This window comes from Sceloporus undulatus, chromosome 7 (genome assembly GCF_019175285.1).
Source record: "Sceloporus undulatus isolate JIND9_A2432 ecotype Alabama chromosome 7, SceUnd_v1.1, whole genome shotgun sequence".
Lineage (NCBI taxonomy): Eukaryota > Metazoa > Chordata > Lepidosauria > Squamata > Phrynosomatidae > Sceloporus > Sceloporus undulatus.
The window spans coordinates 26838995-26866209 of NC_056528.1; the positions used below are offsets into that span (position 1 = coordinate 26838995).

The 27215-nt window shown below is 43.6% G+C and overlaps 1 protein-coding gene across 4 annotated transcripts in view; it reads right to left on the reverse strand.

Annotated features, from left to right (window-relative positions):
• TJP3 (tight junction protein 3) overlaps positions 1 to 27215 on the reverse strand; it is a 56575-nt gene that overhangs the window by 19687 nt on the left and 9673 nt on the right. For 2 of the 4 annotated variants that reach the window (XR_006104992.1, XM_042478920.1), the window contains exons 1-12: positions 21659 to 22146; positions 14365 to 14421; positions 14060 to 14184; positions 13175 to 13277; positions 11368 to 11857; positions 9669 to 9772; positions 8246 to 8408; positions 6788 to 6878; positions 5271 to 5335; positions 3324 to 3399; positions 3065 to 3221; positions 141 to 249 (exon numbers count right to left, since the gene is read on the reverse strand). Coding sequence is in view for 3 of the 4 variants with exons in the window: in XM_042478920.1 (XP_042334854.1) it covers positions 141 to 249; positions 3065 to 3221; positions 3324 to 3399; positions 5271 to 5335; positions 6788 to 6878; positions 8246 to 8408; positions 9669 to 9772; positions 11368 to 11857; positions 13175 to 13277; positions 14060 to 14184; positions 14365 to 14421; positions 21659 to 21676 (1558 nt within the window). In the remaining variant the exon portion in view is untranslated. Of the gene's footprint in view, positions 1 to 140; positions 250 to 3064; positions 3222 to 3323; positions 3400 to 5270; positions 5336 to 6787; positions 6879 to 8245; positions 8409 to 9668; positions 9773 to 11367; positions 11858 to 13174; positions 13278 to 14059; positions 14185 to 14364; positions 14422 to 18162; positions 18355 to 21658; positions 22147 to 27215 lie in introns of those variants that run through there. The other 2 variants (XM_042478922.1, XM_042478921.1) reach the window with 2 other exon arrangements.

A 27215-nucleotide genomic window follows, 5' to 3' on the forward strand; every position in this document is an offset into this window, starting at 1 on the left:
GGAAGGAAGGAAGGAAGGAAGGAAGGAAGGAAGGAAGGAAGGAAGGAAGGACTGGACAGATGAAGGCTTTTTTGTGGGAATGACTTTGCCCCGTCAGCCTTTCTCTTTTTTTCCAACTATCCAAAGGGCGAGTAACTTACTGTCCTGCTTGTTTTGGACATGCAGAGTCACCTCCTCTCCCGGCGGCAGCTCCATGAGGAACTGTACAGCCTCCTCGCGAGTCATGTTATGGAAGCGTCTTTCATTGACCTGCCAGGAGGAGAACAAAGACCAAGATGCAACAACTTGCTTGCTAAAGCTCCCAAACAGCTTGGGGAAAGTTCCTTTTTCAGAATCCCCCGAGGGATTCTGTGGATGCTATAGCCCCCCAAAATGAACTTTTTCCATGTTGTGCTGCTACAATAAAAGTTTGCATACCTCTGTAGCACAGTTTCTCCATGCTCCTTCACTGAATCCATTCTGCAAATATTTATTGTTTTTACTACACGTTCCACAGATCAATGAATTAAGGCAGCATCCATGGATCTTCTCCTTGCTCCTCACTGTATCCTCCCCATCCCTGTGCAGTAAGACAGTCTGAGAAAGAGGGGCACTCCACATTCATGGCTCTCCATCTTGTTAACTCCTCTCAAGTCAACTTTGACTTATGGCTACACCATGAATGAGACAATTCCAAGACTCCCTGTCTTCCACTTGTCTGCTCAGGACCTGAAGGCTCAGGGCCATGGCCTCTCTGAATGAATCCCACCATTTGGCATGTGGTCTTTCTCTCTTTTGACTGCCTTCCATTTTTCCCAGCATCATTGGCTTTTCTAATGATTCATGCTTTCTCATGATATGGCCATACGATAGCCTCACTTTAGCCATTCTGGCTTCCAGGGATAAATTTGGGCCTGATCTGCTCTAGAGTCTATTTGCTTGTTTCCTTGGCTGTCCACAGTATTCTCATCACTCTTCTCCAGCATCACATCCCAAATGAGTTGATTTTCTTTCTATCAGCTTCCTTCCCTGTCCAGCTCTCGTGGAGATGGGGAATACAGTGGCTTGAATGATCCTCACTTTGATGTTCAGAGTTACATCTTTCCATTTTAGGATACTGTCCAGTTCCTCCATAGCTGGCCTTTCCATTCCTATTCTTCTAATTTCTTCGCTGTAGTCCCCATTTGGATCAAGACTTGATCCAAGATATGAGAATTCCTTGACTATTTCAATTTCCTCATTATCTTGGATGAATTTTTGCAGTTCTTCCATGGTCATTATTTTTGTTCTCTTAATGTTTAACATTAATCCTACCTTTCACTTTCCTTCTTGACGTTCTTCAGTAATTGTTCCAAGTCATTACTGGTTTTTTGCTAGCAGTATTGTATTGCCTGCATATCTTGAGTTGTTAATATTCCTTCTCCGATGTTCACTCCTCTTGACTCTGAGTCTAAGGCTGCTCTGCATATGGATAGGGTGAATGTACCAAGTGGGAACCATTCTGTTTCTCCATATTCGGTTCTGATGGCAACCTCTTGTCCAGAATACAGGTTATGCATCAGGACAATCAAATGTAGTGGCACTCCCATTTCTTTGAGAGCATCCCATAGCTTTTTGTGGTCTACGCATTCAAAAGCTTTGCTGTAATCAATGAAGCACATGTAAATTTTCTTTTGGAATTCTCTGGTGCTCTCCATTATTCATCATATGCTTGCTATTTGGTTCCTAGTGCTTCTTCCTTTCCTGAATCCAGCTTGCATCACTGGGATTTCTCACTCAATATAAGGTAGGAGTCTTTGCTGCAGAATTCCGAGCATGACTTTGCTTGCATGGGAAATTAGTGCAATGGTCTCTACCTTAACCTGCACTTTGTCCCAGTAACAACTCTGTGAAGTGATCAGACTGAGAGAGAGAATTGGCTTAAGTACATCCACTGAGATCTTTAAACAGAGGTTGGATGGCCATCTGTCAGGGATGCTTTGATTTAGATTCCCCGCATGGCAGAATGGGGTTGGACTGGATGGCCCTTGCGATCTCTTCCAACTCTATGAGTCTATCAGTTTCATAGGTCTACTGAGACTTGAACCTCTTAACTACTTAAATGACTCCAAGAAGACTCCAAAAGCAGCAATCTGGCTCTTAAATAGATGCAGGTTCCTTGCATTATTTCACATTTAAAAGCCCTCATTTTTCAAGTGGACTTTTTGGTTATCAATGGATTATGCATTTTTGGTAGTCCATGTAATTCCCAGAATGACCTGGGGAAGAAACTGGGTTCCCAAACTTTTCTGAGTTACCTACCTCAGATTTAAACAAAACCACTCCTCATTGGCAAACCTCACAAAGGTGGAATTTGAACCAAGATTCTGGGCTTAGGCAAACCACAAGTCCAATTCAGAAAAAAAAAGTTATTGTGTTCCCAGCTGCCTCTGCATACTCTTCCACATTTTGCAGATGAAAACCAGGATGTATGTGGCCAAGCAACATCAGTCAAGGTAGCAAAAGTGATTAATAAGGAAGAAGGTAAAAGCTAGAAGAGGCTGCAAGAGTTTGCCTTTGCCTGAGCTGATTGGGAAGGGCAAGATGGTGTCCTCTCTTCTCCTTCCCCTGACAAAGTGGGATGGCAGAGGGTTAACTGGAACTGTGTCTGACAAATCAGAACAGATTGCACTGTTTCTGTTTCCTAAGGAAACCCAATTATACTTCAGTCACAGAACAAGTAACAGAATCATAGAATCCTAGAGATTGAAGGGACCCCAAGGGCCAGCCAGTCCAATCCTATTCTGCCATGCAGGAACTCTCACTCAAAGCATCCCCGACAGATGGCCATCCAGCCTCTATTTAAAGACCTCCAAGGAGGGAGACTCCGCCAGAATATCCGAGGAAGGAGTATGTCCCATTGTCGAACAGTCCTTACTGTCAGGAAGTTCCTCCTAATGTTGAGCTGGAGTCTCTTTTCCTGGAGCTTGCATCCATTATTCTGGATCCTATTCTCTGGAGCTGCAGAAAACAAGCTTGCTCCCTCCTCAATATGGCATCCCTTCAAATATTTAAACAGGGCTATCATATCACCTCGTAACCTTACCTGGAGGATCTGATCACCTTCCTGGATGCCTTGGCTCTCTGCTGGGCTACCATCTTGCACACCAGCCACGAATATACCAACATCATTGCCACCGGCAAGTCTGAGCCCAATGCTCCGGGCCTTGATGAAATGGACAACTTTGGAATCTGGACTGTACCTGAAATTGGAGAAAAGGCCTAAGCACCAGGGTCTAGTGGCCTAACACTGCTTTCCAGAATATCTAGTCCATGTCTGTTGGACAAAGAGCCATGGTTCTTACCCATAATAGCCACCACTTGGAGAGACTGTAATATCCTCATGGGCATTATGGTCATTCTCTGGGACTTCCTGAGTATCTGGAAAAAAAGCAAGGCGATAATGTGAAAGGTACCTTCAGACATAGCTTTCTAATATGCCACAATTATAGCCACTAAACTGCCCACATTAACTGTCATGGCTGCATCATATGCAATCTGGGCTTTGCATATTTCACAGGTGTTTTACAGCTGAAAAGCAGAAAATGTGTGACCAAGCAGACTATAGTCAAGATGGCAAACCTTATGAATGAGGAACATACAAACCAGGAGAGATGGCAGCAATTTCCTGTGAAATGAATGCAAAATACTTTTGCACTTTGAGTCCAGTTTTCAGCAACTGATGTAAGTCAAGGATGAAGGGGGAAAGTGGAAGAGGAGAGACTGACATTTTAGTAGCAGCTGAAAAAGTGGGAGGATTAATTGGGACTATCCTAGCTAAATCAGAACAATTGTAAGGTAAGTAGTAGCTTACCCACAGGAGACATGGCTTACATGAGAATATTTTGCAAGGATTGTTCCTCAAACCTGGACAGAGGCCTGTCAAACTGAAACATGACTCCCATTTTATGTAACATGGAAAACACCAAACTAGGAACTAAACAGCAATTGTGAGACAGATGTCTAGACTGTTCCAGGTAAACCTGAAATGTGCCAAGTTGCAAGGCTAAATGAAATCATTGCTCTCCAAATAGGAATTCTATGCCCCCATCAAATTTTTAACATTGCTGTAACTTAAAACTTCAGTAGAGCAGTAAGAAATATATAGTTTATGCATCCAAAGAAAAAGCAAAGGCCAAGCAACAAACTGGACTCAAGCTGAAAGGACATTCAGCTACTGATGTGTTCAGAGGTGAAAGGAAAGTCCAAAAGTGCAAAACACATGTTATAGGAACACGGCAATATGAACATGGCAAATGTAAGAATTCTGGCTGGGAACAGTTTTCAATGCCAATAATGCTAGAAATTTAAAAGGGGTCTCATTGGGATTGTCCTTGCCTCATTGAGACAGTTGGAGGGTATAGATTTGTAGTGCTGTGGGGTACTTTGAATTCTGAATCATAGCACCCAAGGCTTTTGCAAACTGCACATGAAACTACAACACCAGAGGTGCATTCACTTGCTCTTCCTCCAACCAGATACCCACCATCTTATGCTACCAATGCCCCTCTATGCTCTATATTGGACAAACACACTTTCTCACAAACACTACTTCTCCCTCACACGCACTCAGTAATGTTCTTTATATGACTTTCTCTCAGATACGTTCATTCCTAGTCTCACACACAATTCCTCTCTCCCACGCACACAGACATGCACGCGCATACACACATACATCACACTCTTCATCTCTTTTTCACATACTCACATATGCATTTATGTGTATACTTGCATATACACAAAGAGAAGGAATATTTCTGTGTGAGAGAGAAAGTGAATGAGTATGTGTGAGTGAAAGAAAGAATGAACAGTCATAACTGAGTGTGTGAGCTTTGGGGCATGTGACTAGTATGTCTAAAATTTATACATGTGTTACATTTAGAATTTATTTAAATAAAATTGTTCTAATTTTAACAATGCTATTTCTTTATAAAATATTAAAATACAAATATACATGTGCAAATCAAAATCTGCACACTAAACAAGCTATTTTTATCCATATACTGTAATGTGTTAAGTGGGGGCACAATGTCCACATATAGATACAAAAGGGGGTCACAAGTAGGAAAGCCATGGCTCTCTGGATTGCATTTATCCATCTGAAATGCGGTCTTCCTCTTTTCCTATTGCCTTCAGCATTCCCAAAATACCATAGGATGCAGCCATGTTCAATGAAAATGCGCTTAGATGCCTAGACTCTGCCCGATTTTCTTTCTTTATCTCCTTCCTTCACAGGTGGACTAGGAACTCACCAAAAACTGGGTTTGGAGTAAATTCCTCTGTTGGCACTTGTTTCTTGCTGGAATGTCTCCTTGCTCTGGAGTGAGGAAGGTGAGGGGAAAAATTAAACCTTGTTAGGATTTAAAGATATAGGCCTGTTACAGACTGCCAAAATAAAGCTGCTTCGGGTCTCTTTGGAGGTATGCTGTTTAAATGATGCATGCATCCCAAGAATCGGGAAGCTGCACCAAAGCTGCACTCCAGTGTTTAAGAATGGAGTGTGGCTTTGGTGCGACCTCCGGACTCTTAGGACCCATGCATCATTTAAATAGCATGCCTCCAAAGAGACCCGAAGCAGCTTGATTTTGGCAGTCTGTAACAGGCCATAGCCATGTTACTCTGGAAAATCAGCATGCAAAAAGATCTTGTAACACCTTTGAGATCATGGAGTTTATCACACGAAGGAGATCGGGAGTTTATCCCGTGAATATCTCAGAAAAATCGCATCATTACGAGTAAAAGTTTCACACAACGTTGCACAAAACCCGACATTAAAGCGGTCACAAAGAAGCATTAACGCACATCTTTTTACTTTCGGGATTTCGGCGACAATGCATTTCCGATATCACTTTATTTGTGCAATTGCGTGTGATAATCATTTGCCCAAATACTCGCCATTTGTGCTTCATTTGCAGGATGCTTTAAATGCGATTTAATCTCACTTTAATGCCGAAATCAGCCCCAGTGTGATAAACTCCTAAGCGAAAGAAAGAAGTTGGCAGCATGAGCTTTTGTAGACTTCAGCCTACTTCTTCTGACATATGTTTTAAAGCGGAGACTCCAGAGTCAGACCTATATAAGTTGTTTGTGAGAACTTCAATTCAGATTCAAAACCTGATGTGTTATGGAGAGTACAGTTTTAATGATGGTCATTGGGAGTCAAAGGTAGCAAGATAGCTGTTGCCTATAGCATGGAGCAATATGCAATAAAATGTCACCAGATTTCACCAAAGGAGTGGTGTATATGGTCATTCCTCTACTACAGAAATGATTTAACTTCATAGTGTTTCGTGGATTATTCGGGCTCTGTGGCCATGTTCTGGAAGAGTTTGTTCCTGACGTTTCGCCAGCATCTGGGGCTGGCATCTTCCGAGAATGCTTGCCTGGAAATATATACTCCCAGGGTCACACAATATATATATATATATATATATATACCCAACTCCTTTCCAGGCAAGCATTCTCTGAAGATGCCAGCCACAGATGCTGGTGAAACGTCAGGAATAAACTCTTCCAGAACATGGCCACAGAACCCGAAAAACCCACAAAAAACTACGGATGCCATGAAAGCCTTCGATTTAACTTCAGTTGCAAAAATGGAAACAGTTGGAAATGGATAGCTCTATTCAGCAGATGCTCTGCAAGCAAAAAGAAATGGGCAGGAAACTAATCAAATAAATTACTCAATAAGGAGGAGACAGAAGGTCGAGGAATAACTGCAGAGGTGAAGGAAAGGTTCAAGAGTAAGATGTCCAAGGAGACGGCTTACGAGGGAGAATTCCTGCGCGGAGATTCGGGTGAGCGTGGACTGCTCTCTGCCGGTGGTGGAGGTGAGATGTCAGAACCAAGATCGGAGATGTCTGGCAGAGGAGGGAGCAAAAAGAGAGGGACAGCTTCTTAGTATGGCAACCCTCCATTTTGGGAAAGACGGATCTAAATCCAGTCCATGTTGGGCTTGCTAGGGCCAGCTCAAGGTAAAAAAAACAAAATGGCATCTCCTCTCCCAAAGGAGTGGTGTATACGGTCATCTCTCTCTCTCTCTTTTTTATCTATACAGTCGGCCCTTCTTATACACTGATTTTTTTATACACGGATTCAAGCATCCACGGTTTGCAAATGTTCAAAAAAAGTATAAATTTCAAATATCAAACCTTGATTTACATTTTTTATAAGGGACACCATTTTGCTATCTCACTATATTTAATGGGACTTGAGCATCCACAGATTTTGGATCTTGGAACCAAACCCCAGTGGATAACAAGGGTCCACTGTAAATGTTTATTGAATATTAAAAACATACACTCTAAGTATGAAACCTTACATTCAATTGTCTCCTCTACATCAAATGTACAACAAATGGGCTTCTCCACATAAATTTGTAAAGAGGGTATTTATGTATACTTTAAAATGGTATACATAAATACATCCATATATATGCACCTATACAGTTACACTTATACACCTATCATATATATTCCTATATATATTTAGCTGCATACTTCCCTATTTATACCCATAGGAACAAGTGGCTATACCAACAAAAGAGGTCACTTACTAATGGTTGATAGGTATTTATTAACTTTCTTAACTTATAACATCCCATTACTGCATTCTTTATACCATCTTTCCTGCGTTTCCCTTCCCAGTTTCCTCCTAATCTGTTATTCCACTCAACCTCTTTTCCATCTCACTCCATGCCTATACAGTCATTTCTCTACTGCTCCTCAGGCTGAGAAAGTGTGACTAGTTCAGGGTCACCCAGTGGGTTTCATGGCCAAGCAGGAATCGAACCCTGGTCCCCAGAGTTGTAATCTAATGCTCAAACTACTATGCCATGCTGGCTCTCCTCTTATCACTACCATACCCCAAAACATGGGATTTTGGGTGTCTCCTTCAGTCTACACAGAGGACCTCAAATAGGAGGCATCCCTTATGATGAAGGATGCCTTGCAACCCTCCTCGAAAGAGGCCACTTTTCAAATAGGAAGTCAACTTGTAGCTAACGTCTTGTTTGAAAACAATGGCATCTCTTGGGTCTAAAAAGTCCTGATGTGGGGCAGAAATGTGGCTATACTGTCCCCATGTTCCCAAGGGAGCATGGGAAGGCCTTTGGGACAGGCACCCCACAAAAAGTGAAGGAGAACTGGCTGGAGCCCTGAAAAATATCCGCAGGTTATGCACATGGCCTAACGTCTCCAAATGCATTCTTTCCACCCTGTATGCTCACCGTCCAAGTGGGAACTTTCGCTCTCGCTGTCTCTCACTTCGGGGATATTGACCAAGAACTGGTTGTTATCCCGTAAGACATACAGGGTGAGTTGTCCTTCAGACTGCTCTATCAACTGCCGTGTCTCGGCAAGAGACATATTCTCACTGGCCACACCATTGATCTGCAAGAGACAGAGAGAGACTGTGGTTAGAGTGATTAAATTGGAAGATCTGGGTTTAATTCCCACTCACTGAGCCATTAAATTCTATGGGTGACCAGTTTCTTTCCCCACCTGAATTGCTGGACAAGGTTGCTGTGCCAACTAGAGCTCAGAAAGTGATTCTTTAACACAATTCACTCCTATTACCCATTGTGGTGCTGCAAAAGTAACTTCTTTGATGTTGCAATTGGGCTTTACTACTCAGAGTGTTTAAACTGTTGTGTGTTGCCTTTTTGTTGTGTTATTTTAAGAAAATATACCCACCGATCAGCGAGAATGGTCTAAACCTTGGAGAACGTTGTGTCAAATTTCTCTACAATGCCCTCAAAAGTAACTTTTAAAAGTTAGAAAATATTACTTGCTATATCAGAGGTGCTGATTTTTGTCGCCCACCAAGTGTGGCCCCCAGAATTTTATTTTAATTCATCTATTTTTAATGGACAGAATTCACTAAAGCTCCCAGAAACCTCAGATTAACCAAGGTTTAGGAATTCTGAGGGCTGCAGTCCAAATTATGGAAGACCAAAGTTTGAGAACTACTGCTCTTTGGGCATGTTCATCCTTTTTAAGATTTTGAAACCTTCCGTCGTGTACCTTTCCTTCCAAACCAGAAAAGATAGTTATACCCAGGATGTAATTTTACTCCCACTCATTGCATTATATTTGAAATGCAACTACGTTTGTTGTTGCTGTATGCCTTCAGGTCAATTCTGGCTTATGGCGATCCTAAGGCAACCCTATCATGGGGTTTTCTTGGCAATATCCATTCATTACTATTGCCTTCCCCTGAGGCTGAGAGCGTGTGACTTGCCCAAGGTCAGCCGGGGGTTTCATGGCTGAATGGCGACTCGAACCCTAGTTTCCAGAGTCATAGTCCAGCAATGAAACTATTGTGCCATGCTGGCTTTCAGCTATGTTGCACTCTTGCTGAAACCATGACAAAATAGAATGATTACAGGTGACACATTAAACACATTAATGCCAATGTGTTACTCCCAAGATCAAGTGAGGAAAAGGTATGGAAAACCCACATTGACCTCCTTAGAAGAAAAAGTAGGAGAGAAATGTAATACCTGAGACATACCAATGGATCTTGGAAGACAGATTTGGGGAATTCCTGCTCAATTTCACTCTTTGACAATGTCCAAGGGATTGGTGGGGAAAAACAGCTCTGTTACTTGTTCTAGCCCCCCAGTTCCCTTCCTCTGCTCCCATATTCACCTTCAATATGAGGTCCCCTTCCCGCAGGTTGTTGTCTCCGGCTGCCAGCCCCGTGTCCGCAATGTGTTTGATAAAGATCTGGCTCCCCAGCTTCAAGCCATACTCTGGTTTTCGGGGGTCAGGAGGGAAGAACATAAAGAGAGAAACAAAGTCAATCAGTCAGTGAAAGCAATCAGAGTTTTTTGCCGCTCAAGTTTGTAAGGGATCCAGTGTGGCATAATGGTTTGAGTGTTGGTCTGAAGACCAGGGTTTGATTCCCAGCTTAGGCATGAAACCCACCTTGGGCAAGTCACAGTCTCTCAGCCTCAGGGGAAGGCAATGGCAAACCTTCTCTGGGCAAATCTTGCCAGGTAAACCCCATGATAGGTTTGCTTTAGGGTCGGAAACAACTTGAAGGCACTGGTCTCCAGAATCATAGTCCAACACTCGAACCACTACACCATGTGGGCTCTTGTAAAAGGCTTTTCACTTTAGGGTCTAACTGATTTCATTCAATTTTTCAATTGTCTTTTAACCTGTTTCAGTTGGTTTTAAACAGTATTGGTTCTCACTCATCCAGTTGTTTCAAACACTTTCGATCTGTCTGAAGAATTGTTATGGCTTCATATTGGGTACGCTGATTTTATTTTACATTTCCCTGCTATCTTTAGCTATTGGGCAAGATAGAAGGTGTGCTGTGATTTGTCAGTTTGCTGATACTGGCTTTTAAAGCTTTATTGATTGAGTCAAGTTTGCACCAGTATGACTTGAAGCAGTAGCCTTCCTTCGGGGGAAACTAATGAAACAAACTCAACAAGGATTTTGGTGGCTCAGGAAAATTACATTGAATTACACAGCCAGGGTCATAGTGGTTAGAATAGGGGTGGGTAAAGAACTGTCCATAGGACACATGTGGTCCTCAACCCTTTTTTTCCCCCCAAGGCCTCCAAGCTCCCCAATTAAAAACCAAACTGGGAGCATTGAAAAACCCGGGGTGTGCCTTCATGAAACCATACCTTCTGACATTTCACAGACTAAAACAGGGATGTGTGCAGCCAAGCAACATCAGAGTGTGGTCAAGATGGCAAAAGTTATGAATGAGGAAGGAAGAAGAGAGACCTTAGGAGAGGCTGCAACAGTCTGCTTTTGCCTAAACCTACTGGCAAAGCCAACTCTTCCCCACTTTCCCCTGCTGCATTCATGGAATGCAAACTACATTTGCACTTTGCAAACTTAGTTTGCAGCAATCAGAGTAAGCTGAGAGAAAAAAGGGTATTTGGAGAGAGAAACAAGGATGTATAAAAAGCAATGGGGTGCCAGAGGATCCATCAGGATGGTCCCCGCCAAGACAAGACAGCTGGGGATGGTGTTGTCGTCTGGCATGCCAGCACTAAAAATAAGTTCAAGGCAGTGAGGAAAGGCAGGGCATAAGTACATTTTTTAAATGCAAGGGAATAAAGGATTAAGCAATGCACCTAAATGCTGAGAATGGTCCACAAACGATAGCTTGGGTTTGAGGAGAGAAAAATGCACCAAGGGCAGTTAAAGGGAAAGTCTGCATTTAGAACAAAACACAACCCCTTCTGGTAGGCTCATGCAGCTTATTTTAAATTATGATTTTTAAAGTACTGATTGATTGGAACATGTAAAACTTTATATACTCTTTTAAGTGAGTTTGTGTGTTTAATCTGTTGTTATTATTAGAGGAGCGAGCACTCACCTTCATTCTCTTTGCTTTTCGTAAGAACCGTGCGGACGGGTTTCGTTGGCACATCTTGCTTCGGCAGCCTCTTGAACCCAGACATCAATGCCAGCCCTCCGGCGTTCCCTCTGGGGCCATAGCCATTGGTGAATGGGCGCCTGTCAGATCCACTATCGTGGCTCCATCTGCGGAGGCCCCTGTCTTGGCTCCTCCTCTGGTTCCTGACTGGTTGCCTGTGGGGGGCATCTTCCTGGTCTCGGTAATGCCCAGAGCTCCGCTCACTGGACGAGTCCCCATCATAGCCTCGATTGTGATCTGCCTCTGCCTGGCGCTGCCCGTAGCCGCCGGGCCTGCTCCCCAAATACGGTTCGCCGCCCCGATAACTGTCCTCATCCGAATCCTTGTTCCGGCCCTCAGAGGAGTGTGAAGCAGGGCTGGAGAGAGGGACGCCTTTGGGTGGGCTGGATTTAGAGACTGGGAGATGGACTTTCCGGGGTCTCTTCACTGTCTGCCAGTACAGAAAAAAACTGGGTCAAGGAGCCAACCTTACCTGGAAGCACTTGATCAAGAAATTCAAAATAAAGGACCAAAAATGCACCCCAAGGATAGGATTAACGTGGCCCATGGCTCACATACGATCCTTCTGAGTCCTTGGAAATTTCAGTGACACACACAAAGGCACTGGCAAGCCCCACTCCTATCACTTTTCATTTGAAAAATATGATTTTCTAGGTAAAAATGGCCATTTTAAAGGTTTGGGGGTACCTGCAAACCATCAAAACAGCAACAGGAAGTGAAATGTCATGCTTCTTGTCAGCTAAATGGTGGTGGCAAAATGCTTGCCAAAAAAACCCCACGTCAACATGGACCTTCAGACTCCAGAGCATTCCTATTCTGATGTACACAAAGAAGATGCAAATTAAATAGGGAAATGCATTCTTGCCATTTGTAAAATGCTGGAGGGTATCCAAACAGGATCTTGGCCCCTTGAATTAATCACAGTTTCCATTCATCCGAACTAGAATAATGGCCACCAGTTTGGAACAAGGCAGGATAGCCAGTCAATCAACTTGCAACCCTGGTTCCAAATGTCATGGCTTTCCCCAAATCCAGAGATTATCCTTTCCTGATTTGAATGAACTTGGAATTTATGATAATTAATTAGCATCTTCCTGTTTTAATGAAAGGGAAAGCTTTATTAAGTTTTCATAAGCTGAGATAGAATCACTCTCTCCAGAGCCTTGGAGTTATTTTCACAGATATACAGCCAGTCCTGCGGTCCCAAGCAATTTGAGTACAGTCGGACCTCCATATTCACGGGGATCCGTTTTGGACCCCTCTGCGGAAAATCCGCGCATGCTCAAATCCCACTGAAGGTAATGGCGGCATGGCACGTGTGTGCTGCCATTGGCTAACATGGGGGCTTGCTGTCCACGGATGGTTAAATTCGCGGATGGCAAATCCACCGATAAAGAGGGCAGACTGTGTGGCAAGCTATTCTGTGACATCAGAGAAAGTAGTCTAAAAAGAGAGGGAGAAATAGGGCACTGAAAGGAAGATGCTTCTTCCTCAGCCAGTGCTTGACACCTGCCACTTTGTATATACAATGGGCCCTTGAGATTGGTTCTAGGACCCCTGTGGATACCAAAATCCATGGATGCTCAAATCCCATTATATGCAAAGGCATAGTAAAATGGTGTCCCGTATATATAATGGCAAAATCAATGTGTTGCTTTTTGGAATTTATATATTTTAAAAATGTTTTCAAGCTGTGTATGCTTGACTCCATGCATAGAAACAAAGGGCCAGCTGAGTGCACACTCACAATATTGGCGACCCGGCCACAGCTTTTCAGTGTCTGGATGGCGAAAGAGGAAGAAACGTTGTCCATGGAGAGGCCGTTGACCATGGCAATTTTGTCCCGGGTCCTACCAAAAGAAAAAGCAGAAAGAGGAGTGAGATCACAAAGTGGAGAATATGTGATGACAGAGCCAAGCTCACAGGGTTGAAGCATTCAGACTTTTTGATGGGCAACGGGACATGATTCACCCCATCCCCATAAAGCATCCGTCTCTTTATTTACATCCCACCTTTATCCCAAAATTAGGTCCAAGGCAGCTTACCAAAAGACAGACAATACAATATAAACACAAGTATAGTCAGCCCTCCATATCCACTGATTTTTTTTATCCATGGATTCAATCTGAAAATCTTGTTAAAAATAGAAATCCCCAAAAGCAAAACTTGGTTTTGCCATTTTATATAACGGACACCATTTTACTTTGTATTTACATTGTATTTAATGGGACAAGGATTTTGGGGTGTCCTGGAACCCAACCCAATCCTTGGCCCAGAGGATGGCAATGGCAAACCTTCTTTGAAGAAACTTGCCAAGAAAACCCCATGATAGGTTCACCATAAGTGAGAAACAACTTGAAGGCACACAACAAGAAGAGATGGTGTTGAGGAAAACTTCCCGTGTCTTCTAGATTCGAAGGGGAGGGAGGGTTGTCATTGAGAATGAAGAACTCTCCCCCATCCTTTGAAAAAGATCTTGCCACAAAAATCTCATTATTAGAGTCACCATGAGTCCAAAATGACTTGAAAGCACACAACAAAAATATGTCTTTTTACTTCAATGTATGTGTTCCGATCTGAGAATTGTATGGTCTACTAATACAGATGATTGATTGACTCCAGAGCTACTCACTGCAGTCGGCCATCAGCTGGTCCTCCCGGGACAACGTCCGAAACGATAATCGAGACATCCCTGTCGATGCTGCTTGGACGATCTCGGCCCCCCGAGATGGCAATGCCAAAACCTTTTCGAGGATCCTGCGTTGAAGGCAAAAAGGTGAGTAGTCACTCTTTTTTTTCTTGTCATTCACACACACACACACATTAAAATAGAATTATCCATTAAACTCCCCCCCTCCAATTTCTCAAATGTCCTCCAATTCAATGAGAGAGGAAGGAAAGGACAGGAGGAAGATCCCACTAGGGCACATTACTCACTCGATTTAGGGTTATTGTGTACTGCTCCCAGATCACCATTTCCTCCATTTCAGCAACCTAGAAGAAAAACAAACAGGGTAACAGTTATAGAACAATTTGGAAAATCTGATTATATACTATGCTTTCCCATCGGATTTGGTATAGAGATGTTTAAGACCCCCCTCTCTCTAAGTATGTTGGTAAGGAACTAACAGGGATGTATAATTCAGTATTAGTATTTTATTGACTGTTCAATTGCATTGTATTATTTTAATGATGTAATCCTGCTTCGATCCTTGGAAGAGGCGGGACATATAAATAAATATTATTATTATTATTATTATTATTATTATTATATCATAGAATGAGCTACACAATCAGGCCAACAATGTCTAGTTGAACATGTTGTTCTTATGATTACAACTGTATCACAAAAGCATAGATCTGGAAGAGACCCCAAGGGCCATGGAGTCTAACCCTCTGTTATAAAGGAACACACACAGCTAAACCACTCCTGAGAGTTAGCTATGCAAAGTCTGTTTAAAGACCTCCAAAGGAGGAAAGTCCATCGCCCTCCAAGGCAGTCCATTCCACTATTGAACTGCACTTACAGTCAAGACGTTCTTTCTAATGTTTCGGTGCAATTTCTTTTCTTGTCGTTCGTATCCATTGGTTGGAGTCCTACTCTTTACAGAACCAGAAAACCAACTTGCTCCGTCTTCCGCATGAGATCCCTTCAGATACTGAAGGATGGCTTCCATGTCACCTCTCAGTCTTCTCTTCTCAAGCGACAACATAGCAAACTCCCCAAGATGTTCCTGATACACCGTGGTTTCTAAACCACTGACCACGTCTCATGTTCCCGTCACTGATACGAGGGGTGGCACATAGCCATCCTAAACAGTAGCCACTGTTGGCGGGTTGGACTGGATGGCACTTCTCTTCCAACTTTATGATTCTATTAATTTATTTAACCCTCCTAACAGCTAGCCATTAACTTGGCAGCCACTGTCACACTTTGTGGCTTTAAATTCCACAGTTAAACTCTGCTCTATAGGAAAAAAGTCCTGTTTTTTAATCTCTCCTGATTCCTGAATCTCTTGCCAGCTTTGTTGGATTGGATTTGAGAATTATTTGAGGGAGAAACGCTTCTCCCTATATATATATATATATTCTGCACACTCTCAACACCGCAATCCTGTTTCCTCTTACAGTCCTCTTTCACATTTGCAGCTTTGTGGATTCATTTGCCGTTTTGATGAATATGTATCGGAGGTCCCAATGCGTTATCACTGGGGTGGCCTTCACTATTCCCCAAGACATTTAAGAGGGATTTGTGGCTTTCCATGGACCCATAGTAGTGTAGTGGTTTGAGCATTGGACTATGACTCTGGAGACCAGGGTTCGAATCCATGCTCAAGCCATGTAAACCTAGGTGAACTTGGGCAAGCCACACTTTCTCAGCGTCAGAGGATGGCAGTGACAAACCTCCTCTGAAGAAGCTTGCCAAGAAAACCCCATAAACTGGAAGCGACTTGAAGGCACACAACAATGACAATGATGGTTGTTCCTAAGCCACTAGTGGCAGTCTTCGGGTTCCATAACTGTAGGATGATGAATCTGTACTATGCTGAAGTCTGAACATTGAGACTTGTCAAGATGTTGAATCCTTTCCCCAAAATAGGTTCAGCACTCTGCACTGCTCCTTTAAAGTGGATTACCTGCCCCATTAACATGGGACCCACCAGCCAACTTTCAACCCATTCTGGTACAGTACTGTATTTTGTTGCCATTCTAGGCTTATTACCCAAACGCATTTGCTTGTTTTGTTTTTCAAATTCTCAGCATTTTAGACAGAATGGTTTTCTTTTGGAGATTAACTTATCAGTAGAAGAGCAGTATAGAAATCTTTCCACTCAAATGCTGAAAAAGCTTAAAGCAAACTTTTTTGCATACAGATTCCTGCAAAGAAACAAAGGAAGGCACTTGTGGATCCATCCAACCATCCCTCTGGAAAAGGTAGGCTGCTTTGAGTGGTGCATTCATGGAAATAATCCAAAGAGCATTTGAAAATTTAACAGTATAGTAGGCCCTTGGTATTTGCTAGGATTTGGTTCCAGGACTCCCCATGTATATCCAAATCATGCTCAAGTCCCATTAAATGCAATGGCATAGTAAAATGATGTCCTTTACATACAATGGCAAAAAACAAGCTCTGCTTTTTGGAATTTATATATACAGATGTTTAAATATTTCCAAACCATGGATGGGTGAACCTGTGGATACGAAATCCACAGATAATACGGAGGGCGGACTGTATTTGCTGCAAGCAACGTTGCTGCCAGACAAGGATCCACACATTGCATGACTCTCTGCCACAGCCTTCCACTAAAAAGTGATGGATGAGCTGCGTCACTGTTGATCTCATTTAAAAGGAAAACCTTAAGAGAATTGGTGCTTCAACCTATCTGGGATGGGACTTTTGGAGACACTGTTTGACAGCAATGGAAGAACCATGGGCCTGATCTGGTCTTCCTGGTTGTCCCAGAAGGCCACATTCTTTCTCAATGGTCACATCCATCCAGACAACCCCAGATATAAAATAATAATATTAATTATTATCATAATTATAATGATTATTATTATTATTGCCAAGCCATGAAGCCCACTGGTGACCTTGGACAAGTCATACTTTCTCAGCCTCGGGGAAGGCAAAGGCAAACCTCCTCCGAACAAATCTGGCCATGAAAACTCCATGTTAGGGTAGCCTTAGGGATGCCATAAATTGGAAACAATTGAAAGCACACAACAACAAAACCCAGACATTTTCATCTTCTGAAATGAAGCCGGCTGTCTTTACCACCCACTAAAACGCACCCCGTCCCCAAATCATCTCTGAAACTGAATTCAGAACAGCATTCAGGCCGAAGGACATTCTTTAGCCCTAAAATTGCAAAAACTTGCACTTATCTGTGTGGCAAGATACACATACCCTGAGGGTGCCAGTGGAGCGATAAGAAAAGAAATACATGTTCTCAGTTAAGTACGCTGGAATTAAGCAAGGAGGGGGTAAAAACCCACTTCAGGTCACAATTGCTTCAGACCTTGGCTTTCTCCCCAGATTCCTGCAGAACAGTTTCATAAAAAGCCATCTGCATACCGCAAAGGAAAATACTCCCAGAGCAGTCCTTCAACTAAAACAAAGTTATCTTTGGTTCCAACCTTGCATACCGCTGCCCTCCTACACCACTGAATACTCTGTTTGTTGGGTGCCTCCAATTTGTTTCCAGCGACAGGACCTATCCCGGGGTTTTCTTGGCAAGATTTGTTCAGAGGGGGTTTGCCATTGCCATCCTTTGAGGGTGAGAGAGTGTGACGTGCTTTGGATTTCCACGGCCGAGCCGGGATTCGAACCCCGGTCTCCAGAGTCCTAGTCCAACACTCAAACCACTACGCCACCCTGGCTTTCTTGTTTCCAACTTGTGGCAACCTTAAAATCATAGAGTTGGAAGAGACCCATCCAGTCCAACCCCTTGCCATGCAGGAACTCAAAATCAAAGCACCCTCAACAGATGGCAATCTTAAGGCAACCCTATCATGGGGTTTTCTTGGCAAGAACACACCTCAACCACCACAAAATTGGAAAGCATAGGAACAAAATCTGGGCCTTTCCCATCAGTCTCGATGCACCCTACAAATGCTTAATGGTTTTTTTGTCCTGGAAACAATTCTGGGGTAATTCAGAACTGGCAGCCCTATTTCGGAGTGCTGTTGTTGCCTGTTCTGGCATGAAAGGGGGTTGAGCTATATGGCCCTTACCTTTAGGATTCGGTGTTTTAAAAGCTCCTGTCTGTGTCCATGTGAAGATCTAGTTAATCTTGCTAAGGGGAATTTCCTAGCCTGGTTGTTGAGCTGATAATGATATGTCTGTGTCCTAATTCGCTCGTCTCGGTGGGGAATCGGAGCTGAAAAAGCCCTTAATCTGTGCTCCAAAGCAACCCCAGCCAAGGGAAATCTTTCGAAGTGGATCAGGTCAGGGGGCTTTGAGACGAAAACCGCGTTCCTTTTTAGAAAATAAAGGAAGAAATTAAAATTGGCCAGGTCGGGGGAGCCGAGAAACCAACCCTTGTCCTGGCAGCAAGACAAGGCATTCCTGAAAAGAAAATCCTGCATTATAGAATTAGGTCAAAGGGTTTGGAAGGAACGCAGGGCAATGCAAAACGATAAGGGAACGCACAGGGAAAAGGGTAAAATTGGCACTTCCAAGGAGATTCTCGCTCTCATTCCTCTCTCAAGAGTTCATTAGGAAAGAGAAGCAGCTGGACATGAAAAGCAGTGCCACCCTGAAAGCGGTCTCAATTCAATTGGAGATTGTGGCTGCATCCACACTGCAGAAATAATCCGGTTTGGCACCACTTTAACTGCCATGGCTCCATGTTATGGAATTCTGGGTTGAACCTTTCTTGTTCACATGCATTTCATACACACCAGAGTAAGTTTGTTTGGGGGTTGCCCCAAAATACCTCTTAACATGGGATAATCGTTCTTGGGTTTCCCCTCTGAGTTTTCGTAAAAGATTTGCATTGTCGGCTATGCGACTAACCAACGTGAATAGACCCAGGATAAAACAAAACATGTTTTGAACATGTTTCAAATCCATCGGCATCGTCGAATCCATCTTTGTGAACTCAAAGGCTTCCAGAGCCGGCATCCGTAGTTTTTGGTGGGCTTTTCGGGTTCTAGAAGAGTTTGTTCCTGATGTTTCTCTGAAGATTCGCTGAAGATGCCAGCCACAGATAGCAGCGAAACTCTTCTGGAACATGGCCACGTAATCCGAAAAACCCACACAAAAACCATGAATCCATCTTTATTCAACATGCTGAGTTGTGTGAGCAACAGAACATGCAGATATGCGGTTCCAATATGCACAGTGCCTTAACTATAATAAAGTTATCTTAGGTCCCAGGGCAGTGCTCACAACCTTGCATACCGCTGCCCTCCTACACTATTGATAACTCTGTTTCTTGTGTGCCTTCAAGTTGTTTCCGACTCAAAAAACAACAACATCTGACCATACAATCTCTCATCAGAAAGCAAGGATTGTCCTTGCCAAACTGGGATGGATGGAGATGTGTTGCTGAAAACGCCAAGGGATTTGAACCTGGGACTTTCTGGAAGCCGTCTCTCTCAGCTTTGGCCCAAGCAAGGCCACGCAACCCAAAACAACTCGCAGCTTGAAACAACTCACCCGGGAGGCTTTCCAGCTACCTGAACTAGGGCCCAGCCAGGTGGAAAGGTAAACAGCAACTCCCAGGAGGCACAATGGGAGCAGCTGACGTAGCCGAAGGAACAAGCCCACATTCCTGGGCGTTTTACAAACGACTGAAACTATGGCTGTCCGGAAATGCTCTCTTTGTTGCCTTCCCACGGTCCGGCGTGCGGCACACCTTGCCACCTTCTCCCCTGCCTGCAAAGGCCAGCATAACCAGGTGTCCTCTTTTTCCAGGACATGCCATACCTTTCAGCCTTCTGTCCAGGAGGAATTCCAAAATGTTCTCCATTTTGAGCATGGCTAAGAAGCACAAATTTCTATTTATAGGAATGTTTCTAGCTTTTGTTTTGGAATGTTGCACATTTTTCTTTAACATCCTCCTATATTTTGCAGTGCCTTCTCCTCCTTTACGGTTAGGACATCTGGTCACCCTGGGAAAGGCGCACCCTGTTTGCAATGAGTAGGACACCCAACCCCAAACCATAGAATTATAGAGTTGGAAGGGACACCAAGGGCCATGCAGTACAACCCCATTCTGCCACGCAGGAACTCACAATCAAAGCACCCCCAGCGTCCATTTAAAGACATCCAAAGATCGAGACTCCATCACACTCTGAGGTTGTGGTTTGGTTTTTGGCAGGGACTTTGGCTGCTTTTAAACTGTGGCACAACAGACACAAAGCTCTCTTGGTGCAGCTGCAACTCATGGTAGTCTTTCCACCCAAGGAAAGACTGCAAAATAATCTGTCTGGAGACCACTTTAACTGCCGTGGCTGAATGCTATTGAATTTCGGGAACTATAGCTTGTTGTGGTACCACAGTTCTCCGGCAAAGACAGCTAAATGTTTCACAAAACTACAATTCCCAGAATCCCCATAGCGTTGAGTCATGGCAATCAAAGTGATGTCAGACTGGTTTATTTATTTCAGCGGTGTGGATGCAGCCCCAAACATGTTAGGGTTTGGAGAGATAAGAATGGAAACACAAAGTGAGATGGTTTGAACCCAAGCGCACAGGTCAAGAAGTAAGAACCAGGGGTCAATGTGTGCCCCTCTCCCTGCCCACATCAGGAAGCACATGACTACCCCCATTGTGTCCTCTGCCCATGCTCAGAGGCAAACTCACCTCCTTGCTGTTTCAAAGCTACAATTCCATGCATTTGAAGGAGCGTTAACAAAACACACAACAACCTCTCTACCACCTTAGTTTAGAAGTTTTGCACCAAAGCGGAGGCAAGAGGGCAGCTAAGCATGCCCAAATGCCCACCCACCTTCACTTAGGAGCAACCACAGTCTGTATGAATATAGTAGATATAAATACTGTATAGATGGTATACAGATAGATAAATAGATAGTAGATATACAGAACCTGGGTTAGCAAGACAGACCCCAATTGTATGCTTGTTTTGCTCCTTCAAGTCTTTTCTGACTTATGGTGATCCTCAGAGTCTTCTTGGCAAGAATGGTTTGGACATTTGCCTTCCTCTGAGGCTGAGAGAGTGTGACTTGGCCAAGGCCACCTAATGGATTTCCATAACTGAACAAGGATTTGACCCATGGTTTTCAGAGTCCTAGTCCAAAGCTCTCTCCAAACACTGTTTATTTCAATTATATTCAATTTAAATTTAAATCCACTTCAATCATAGCTTGCTTTTCTTCCAGCACGGGACCCAAAGTGGCTCATACAGCAGCGAGAAAAGCACCGCAGAGCTAAAACCCAGCGGTCAGACCATCCAAAGTTAAAAATGAAGTTGAACAACCTTTGCTATGCAAAGCAGCACTGCGCGAAAACAGTCCCGAAGCATTAAAACCATAACAAAAGCCAGCAAACACATCCACTCTTAAAAGATCCTTCTGGCAACAAACCTGTGGATTTCCACAGACCTGTGGCTCTCCAAAAGCCTGTCTAAATAAAAAGATTGCTGGTTAAGGAAAGGAGGGCAAGGCAAAAATGGGATCCCTACATTTGTGCCACTCAGGAATGATTGTTTGCGTGCTGGTCTGGAGAAATGTGTGCACACGCAACACCGGCAATGCCACTTACCTGGAATCTCACAGCCATGTTTGTTCAAAGGCTTTTAAACCTGGGCACCATCTTCTGACCTTCTTTAGTTGACAGCCCACTAGTCGAGGGGGCAAAGTGGCCTAGAAAAGGCCCTCTAGTTACAGATCCCTGAGTTGACCTGCTTCTTTCACCTGCTTCCTTGCCAAAGGGATTGGCCCTTGCCCAGCAGAGGCAGGCTGGCACCCAGCAGTGCCCTCCCTTCTCTGCCTCTGCACCACTCCTTCCTTTCCTTCTTCCTTTCTTTCCTTCCTTCCCCCTTTCTTGGCCCTCCCCTGGCCCTCTTAGCACCTGGGCCAGGTAAAACCGCCCACCTGACACACCTACACCAGGTGAGGCCAGAGGAGTCCAGTTCGGCAAACAACAGGGAAGGAGAAACACCAGAGCTCATGACAAAGGGCCCCTGTGTGGACAGCAGCAACTCCCAGAATCCCCCAACGCAGCCGGCAGCTTGGAGAAAAAGGCCTACGTTTTAACAAATTCTGCCAAAAGGGGCCAAAATTAAAATAGGTTAACGTCTTCGGGCTGCAGATAGGTTTTAATTAAATATTAATTAATTAATTAATAATATTGGCCCCATACAGACAGGCCAAAATAAAGCTGCTTCAGGACACTTTGGAGGTATGCTGTTTCAAGGATGCATGCGTCCTAAGAGGCCGGAAGCTGCGCCAAAGCCATGCTCCATTACTAAGGACTGGAGCGTAGCTTTGGCACAGCTTCCGGACTCTTAGGACACATGCATCATTTAAAAAGTATTATCTCCAAAGTGACCCAAAGCGGTCCTAAGGACTGGCGCATGGCTTTGGCGCAGCTTCCGGACTCTTAGGACACATGAAGCATTGAAACAGTATACTTCCAAAGTGACCCAAAGCAGCTATATTTTGGCCTGTCTGTATGTGCCCATTAATTCCCTCCTCCTCTTCTGCCTCCTTTCCTCATGAGAAAGCCAAGCAGCGGAGGAGCATTGCAAATGTTCACCTATCCCCATCCTCCATCCAGCCCTCTCCTCAAGAGAAAGCCAAGCTGCGGAGGAGCCTTGTAGGGCAAGTATTTGCCTGTCCTCCTCTGCTGCCTGTCCTTTTCCCCAGGAGAAAACTGAATGGTGGAGGAGCCTTGTTCAGCAAGCATTTGCCCATCCTCCTCCTCCTCTACTACTCGACCTTCTCTTCAGAGGAACGCTGAGCAGTGGAGGAGCCTTTAAATCACTCCGCATCCTTGTGGGCCACCAGAAATCCTTTGGTGGGTGGGCCGTATGCACCCCATGCGCCCCCCAGGCCATATGTTGTGCAGGACTGAGCTAGCTGGTCGCCCCTTTCTATTACTGTTCTTGCAGCACAACATCGTTTGCTTTGCTTTTAATTTTAGCAATTTGGACACAAACAGCCATCTGTATTCAGTGTTTTATGAATTTTCGCTGTATTTAGTTGTACAGTAGATCCTTACCTTATGCGGGGGATCCGTTCCGGACCCCCTGCGTAAGGCGAAAAACACATATGCTCAAGCCCTATTGAATATAATGGGGCTTGGGCACGCGTGCCATTCATTGTATTGCCACACGGCTTCAGAATAAGGTGAAAGCCGTGTATAGTGCGCCCATGCATGGAGCAGGCGCACTATATTTGTGTGTGTTTTTCTGTATCTTATGCACTTTATTTTATATATGGTTTATGACTAATAAATGATTGATTGATTGAATGAACATATTTTGCTTTGAGATTTTCTTTCTAGGCTGCTCTGGCTTGCCTTTGGTTTGAGCATCGCAGGTTAAGGTTGCAAAGGAGGAAATCATAGCATCTCTCTTTGAATGGTTGCCATGTAATGCAGCCATTGTACAGATGGCGAATACTGAGGAAAAGCCTGAATAAAGCCAGTAAGCACAAGTTGTTTTAATGTTCAGCATAACATCATTTGTCGTTGTGTGCCTTCAAGTCTTTTATATGTGCACTTGCAAATTAAGGTTCTAGTCCTCAGGGTTCTGAATAAGGTGCTGGTTTAAAATGGACTACAGGAAGCAGCCTTATATCATGTCAGATGTTTGCTTACCTAGTATTGGAGTTTATCACACAAAGGAGATTGGAGGTTTATCCTGTGAATATCCTGGGGGAAATTGCGTAACTACGTCACACAAAACCCGCCATTAAAGTGGTCACAAAGAAGCATTAATGCACATCTTTTTACTTTCGAGATTTCAGCGACAATGCATTTCCGATATTACTTTCTTTGCGCAATTGCGTGTGATAATGATTTGTGCAATTACTCACCATTTTCGCTTTATTTACGGGATGCATTAAATGAGCTATAATCTCTCTTTAATGCTGAGATTAGCCCCAATGTGATAAACTCCATTTTGTCTACATGGGCAGCAACTCTCTGTGGTTTCAGAAAGAGGACACGGAATTGTAGAGTTGGAAGGGACCCACAGAGCTCATCTAGACCGATTGTGAGTTCCTGCATGGTAAGGGGTTGGACTGGATGACCCTTGTAGTCTCTTCCAACTCTATGATTCTAACCCCCTGCCATGCAGGAATACACAACCAAAGGATTCCAAGAGGTTGCCCATCTAAACTCTGTGGAAAGACCTCCAAAGATGGAGAGTCCAAGATATCATGAAGGTCTGGGGCTCATTTTTTCCCTCCCATCTGTTCAACCCACAGCCAAATCTACCTCACACACACACCCCCATTTTGGGAGGAAACATTGCCACCCCCTATGGCAACATTAAAGGCTTGTCTATTACTACTACTACACTTGTCCCTCCATATTCGATAGGGTTAGGGGCAGAAGCCCCCCGTGAATATGGAAAAGCTGCAAATAACAAAAACGCCATGTTTTTACTTGAGAGGACACCTCTCTAGGAATAATCTCTAGGTCCTCCAGCGCAACTCTGTGGTCAACGTCCGACAGACACTACCCACAAAACTGCGCTGGAGGAGTTACAAAGGCCTAGTAGAGTATCATCTCTAGGAATCTCTAGGTCCTCCAGGGCAACTCTGTGGTCAACGTCCGACAGACACTGACCATAGAAACTGTGCTGGAGGAGCTATAAAGGCCTAGTAGAGTGTCCTCTCTAGGAATCTCTAGGTCCTCCAGGGCAACTCTGTGGTCAATGTCCAACAGACACTGAGCACAGAACTGCGCTGGAGGAGCTATAAAGGCCTAGTAGAGTATCATCTCTAGGAATCTCTAGGTCCTCCAGTGCAACTCTGTGGTCAACGTCCGACAGACACTGACCACAGAATTGCGCCAGAGGAGCTACAAACACCTAGCAGAGTATTCTCTCTAGGAATCTCTAGGTCTTTCAGTGAGACATTTAGTTAAAGTTGACCATAGAGTTGCACTGGAGGACCTAGATCTTCCTAGAGAGAACATATTAATCAAATCTGCGAATAATCAAAGTCGCAAATATGGAGCGATGAGTGTACTACTATCATATTTATTTGTATTCCATTTTCCTCCCAAATTTGGTACACAAAGCAGCTTACAGTTTTTATCTACACAAGGGAACCCTTTCCCTATAAAAGACAAAAACAAATCAGGTGTGATAAGGCCACACAACGCACAACCCTGTCCACACCAAACTCAGGGCATACCACCTTAATTCAGGTTTTAAAAACTCATTTTCTTGGGAGAAAAGCTCAGTTGCCATCATTCTGCAGATCACTCCTCTTTCCGCCTGCATTTTGCAACTATAAAATGGGTGGATTCAATGAAGATGCATAACAGAAGAAGTTAATAACTATAATTTATCTATTTATGTTCAATGGTACTATTATTATTATTATTATTATTATTATTATTATTATTATTATTATTATTTATATAGCGCTGTAGATTTACACAGCACTGTGCATACAAACAATATATATGTAGGTGTTTTGTTTTTGTTTTAACAAGTGTTTGTAAAAGTCATGCATGCATGCATGTAATGTAATACAAATTACATACAACAATAAATTTTTTACCAAAAATAGTAAAATAAAATGGGTAGATGAAATGGCAGCCCTTCAGCCGGGTATGTTCTGAGTTTTCATTTTAATAAGCAAACGCCGTATACTGTACTGTGTTATGCCCAAAATATAGACAAGCCGCACCTCAAAAGCAAAACACGTTGTGAAACAGCAACAACAACAACAGAAAGTAATAACTGGTTATCTTGTTTTGTCTGGCATCATGGCAGACAATGTTTTTTTAAAACGCATCCATTCGGCTAAAAACCTGTTATATAGGCCTTGGGCTTCCTTAACGCAACAAAGTGAATTTGCTCAACGTGGCTAATTCCCAATAATTTAAGCTAGAAATTTCTCCGCTTTAGGATTGTTATCGTTTTGGATTTGTTGTCGAGACCAGGATTCAAGCCGCCTCTGAACAAATCTTGCCAAGAAAACCCCATGATAGGGTTGCCACAAGTCAGAAATGAAGTCAGTTATAAGTCCGTTATAAATTACTGGAAACATAATTTGGAAAAATGGGAAAATGCAAGATTAAAAACAAAGGTGTTTATCACACAGAGGTTTTTGCAGCTCAGACCCGGGGTGTCTCCTGGTTCAGCTATGCGAATTCACATTGTAACGTGAATGTTTTATCACACCTGGTTGCCCTTCCGCTGCCCTTCCGTATCGAGGGAGAATCGAATCCAAGGAAAGTCACGTGATGCGGATTCAAGCAATGTGGAGTGAGTGCACATTGTATTACCACACTTGTGGGATTCAACGATTTGAATCGGTACCCTTGCGCATGCTCAGTGGGGGGCTGAACGCATCATGACCTTGTATGTTTCTGGGGTGAAAAGGAGCGCAAGTTCTTGTTCCCTGTTTCGCGTAATTGCGTGAATATTTGCCTCATGAATATTTCTGTGTCTTCTTCATCCCTCTTTTTTATTTTCCCTTCCATTTCAGCAATTTCAACACACACATAGACAGACAGACAGACAGACATATCTGTATATCCTCATTCACGCATATACACACATGTATATATTCCCAAAAAATGAGTTGCCCTGAAAGTTGCCCTGAAAGTGAAAGGACCACTAAAAGGAAATGGGGGGAAATTGCAACGTCGCATCATGGGAAATTTGCAACCGGGGGTTTGCAGAAGCAAAGTTGCATTCCACACCAGACCAATCCGGAGTGAAATCGAAGTGAGCTTGGAAGCGATTTCTGTGAATTTGCTTGTTACCGATTTCACCAAAATGAGAGGTCACTTTGGATTCACTGCAGAAGCGCCACGGAAGGAGCCCCCATAGAAAGGAATCGCGTCTGATAACACATTCACTTTATGACGTGAATCCGCATCGTTGGACCCACAATCATGTCGGATCTGAGCTGCAAACAGCTCCGTGTGATAAACACCAAAGAAATTTATTGTAGCGCAATAATTAAAAGAAAACTATTGTAAAGTTGTAAATAGATGGTATCTTGCACCATGTTCATCAGACAGAATATATAAACTAAAGGTCAGTTATAGATACAACAGGCCTCTGCCTGCCAAGAAGTAGAGCCCTCCCCCGACCTCCATCTTGAGGGGAGAGAAGCAGGCAAGA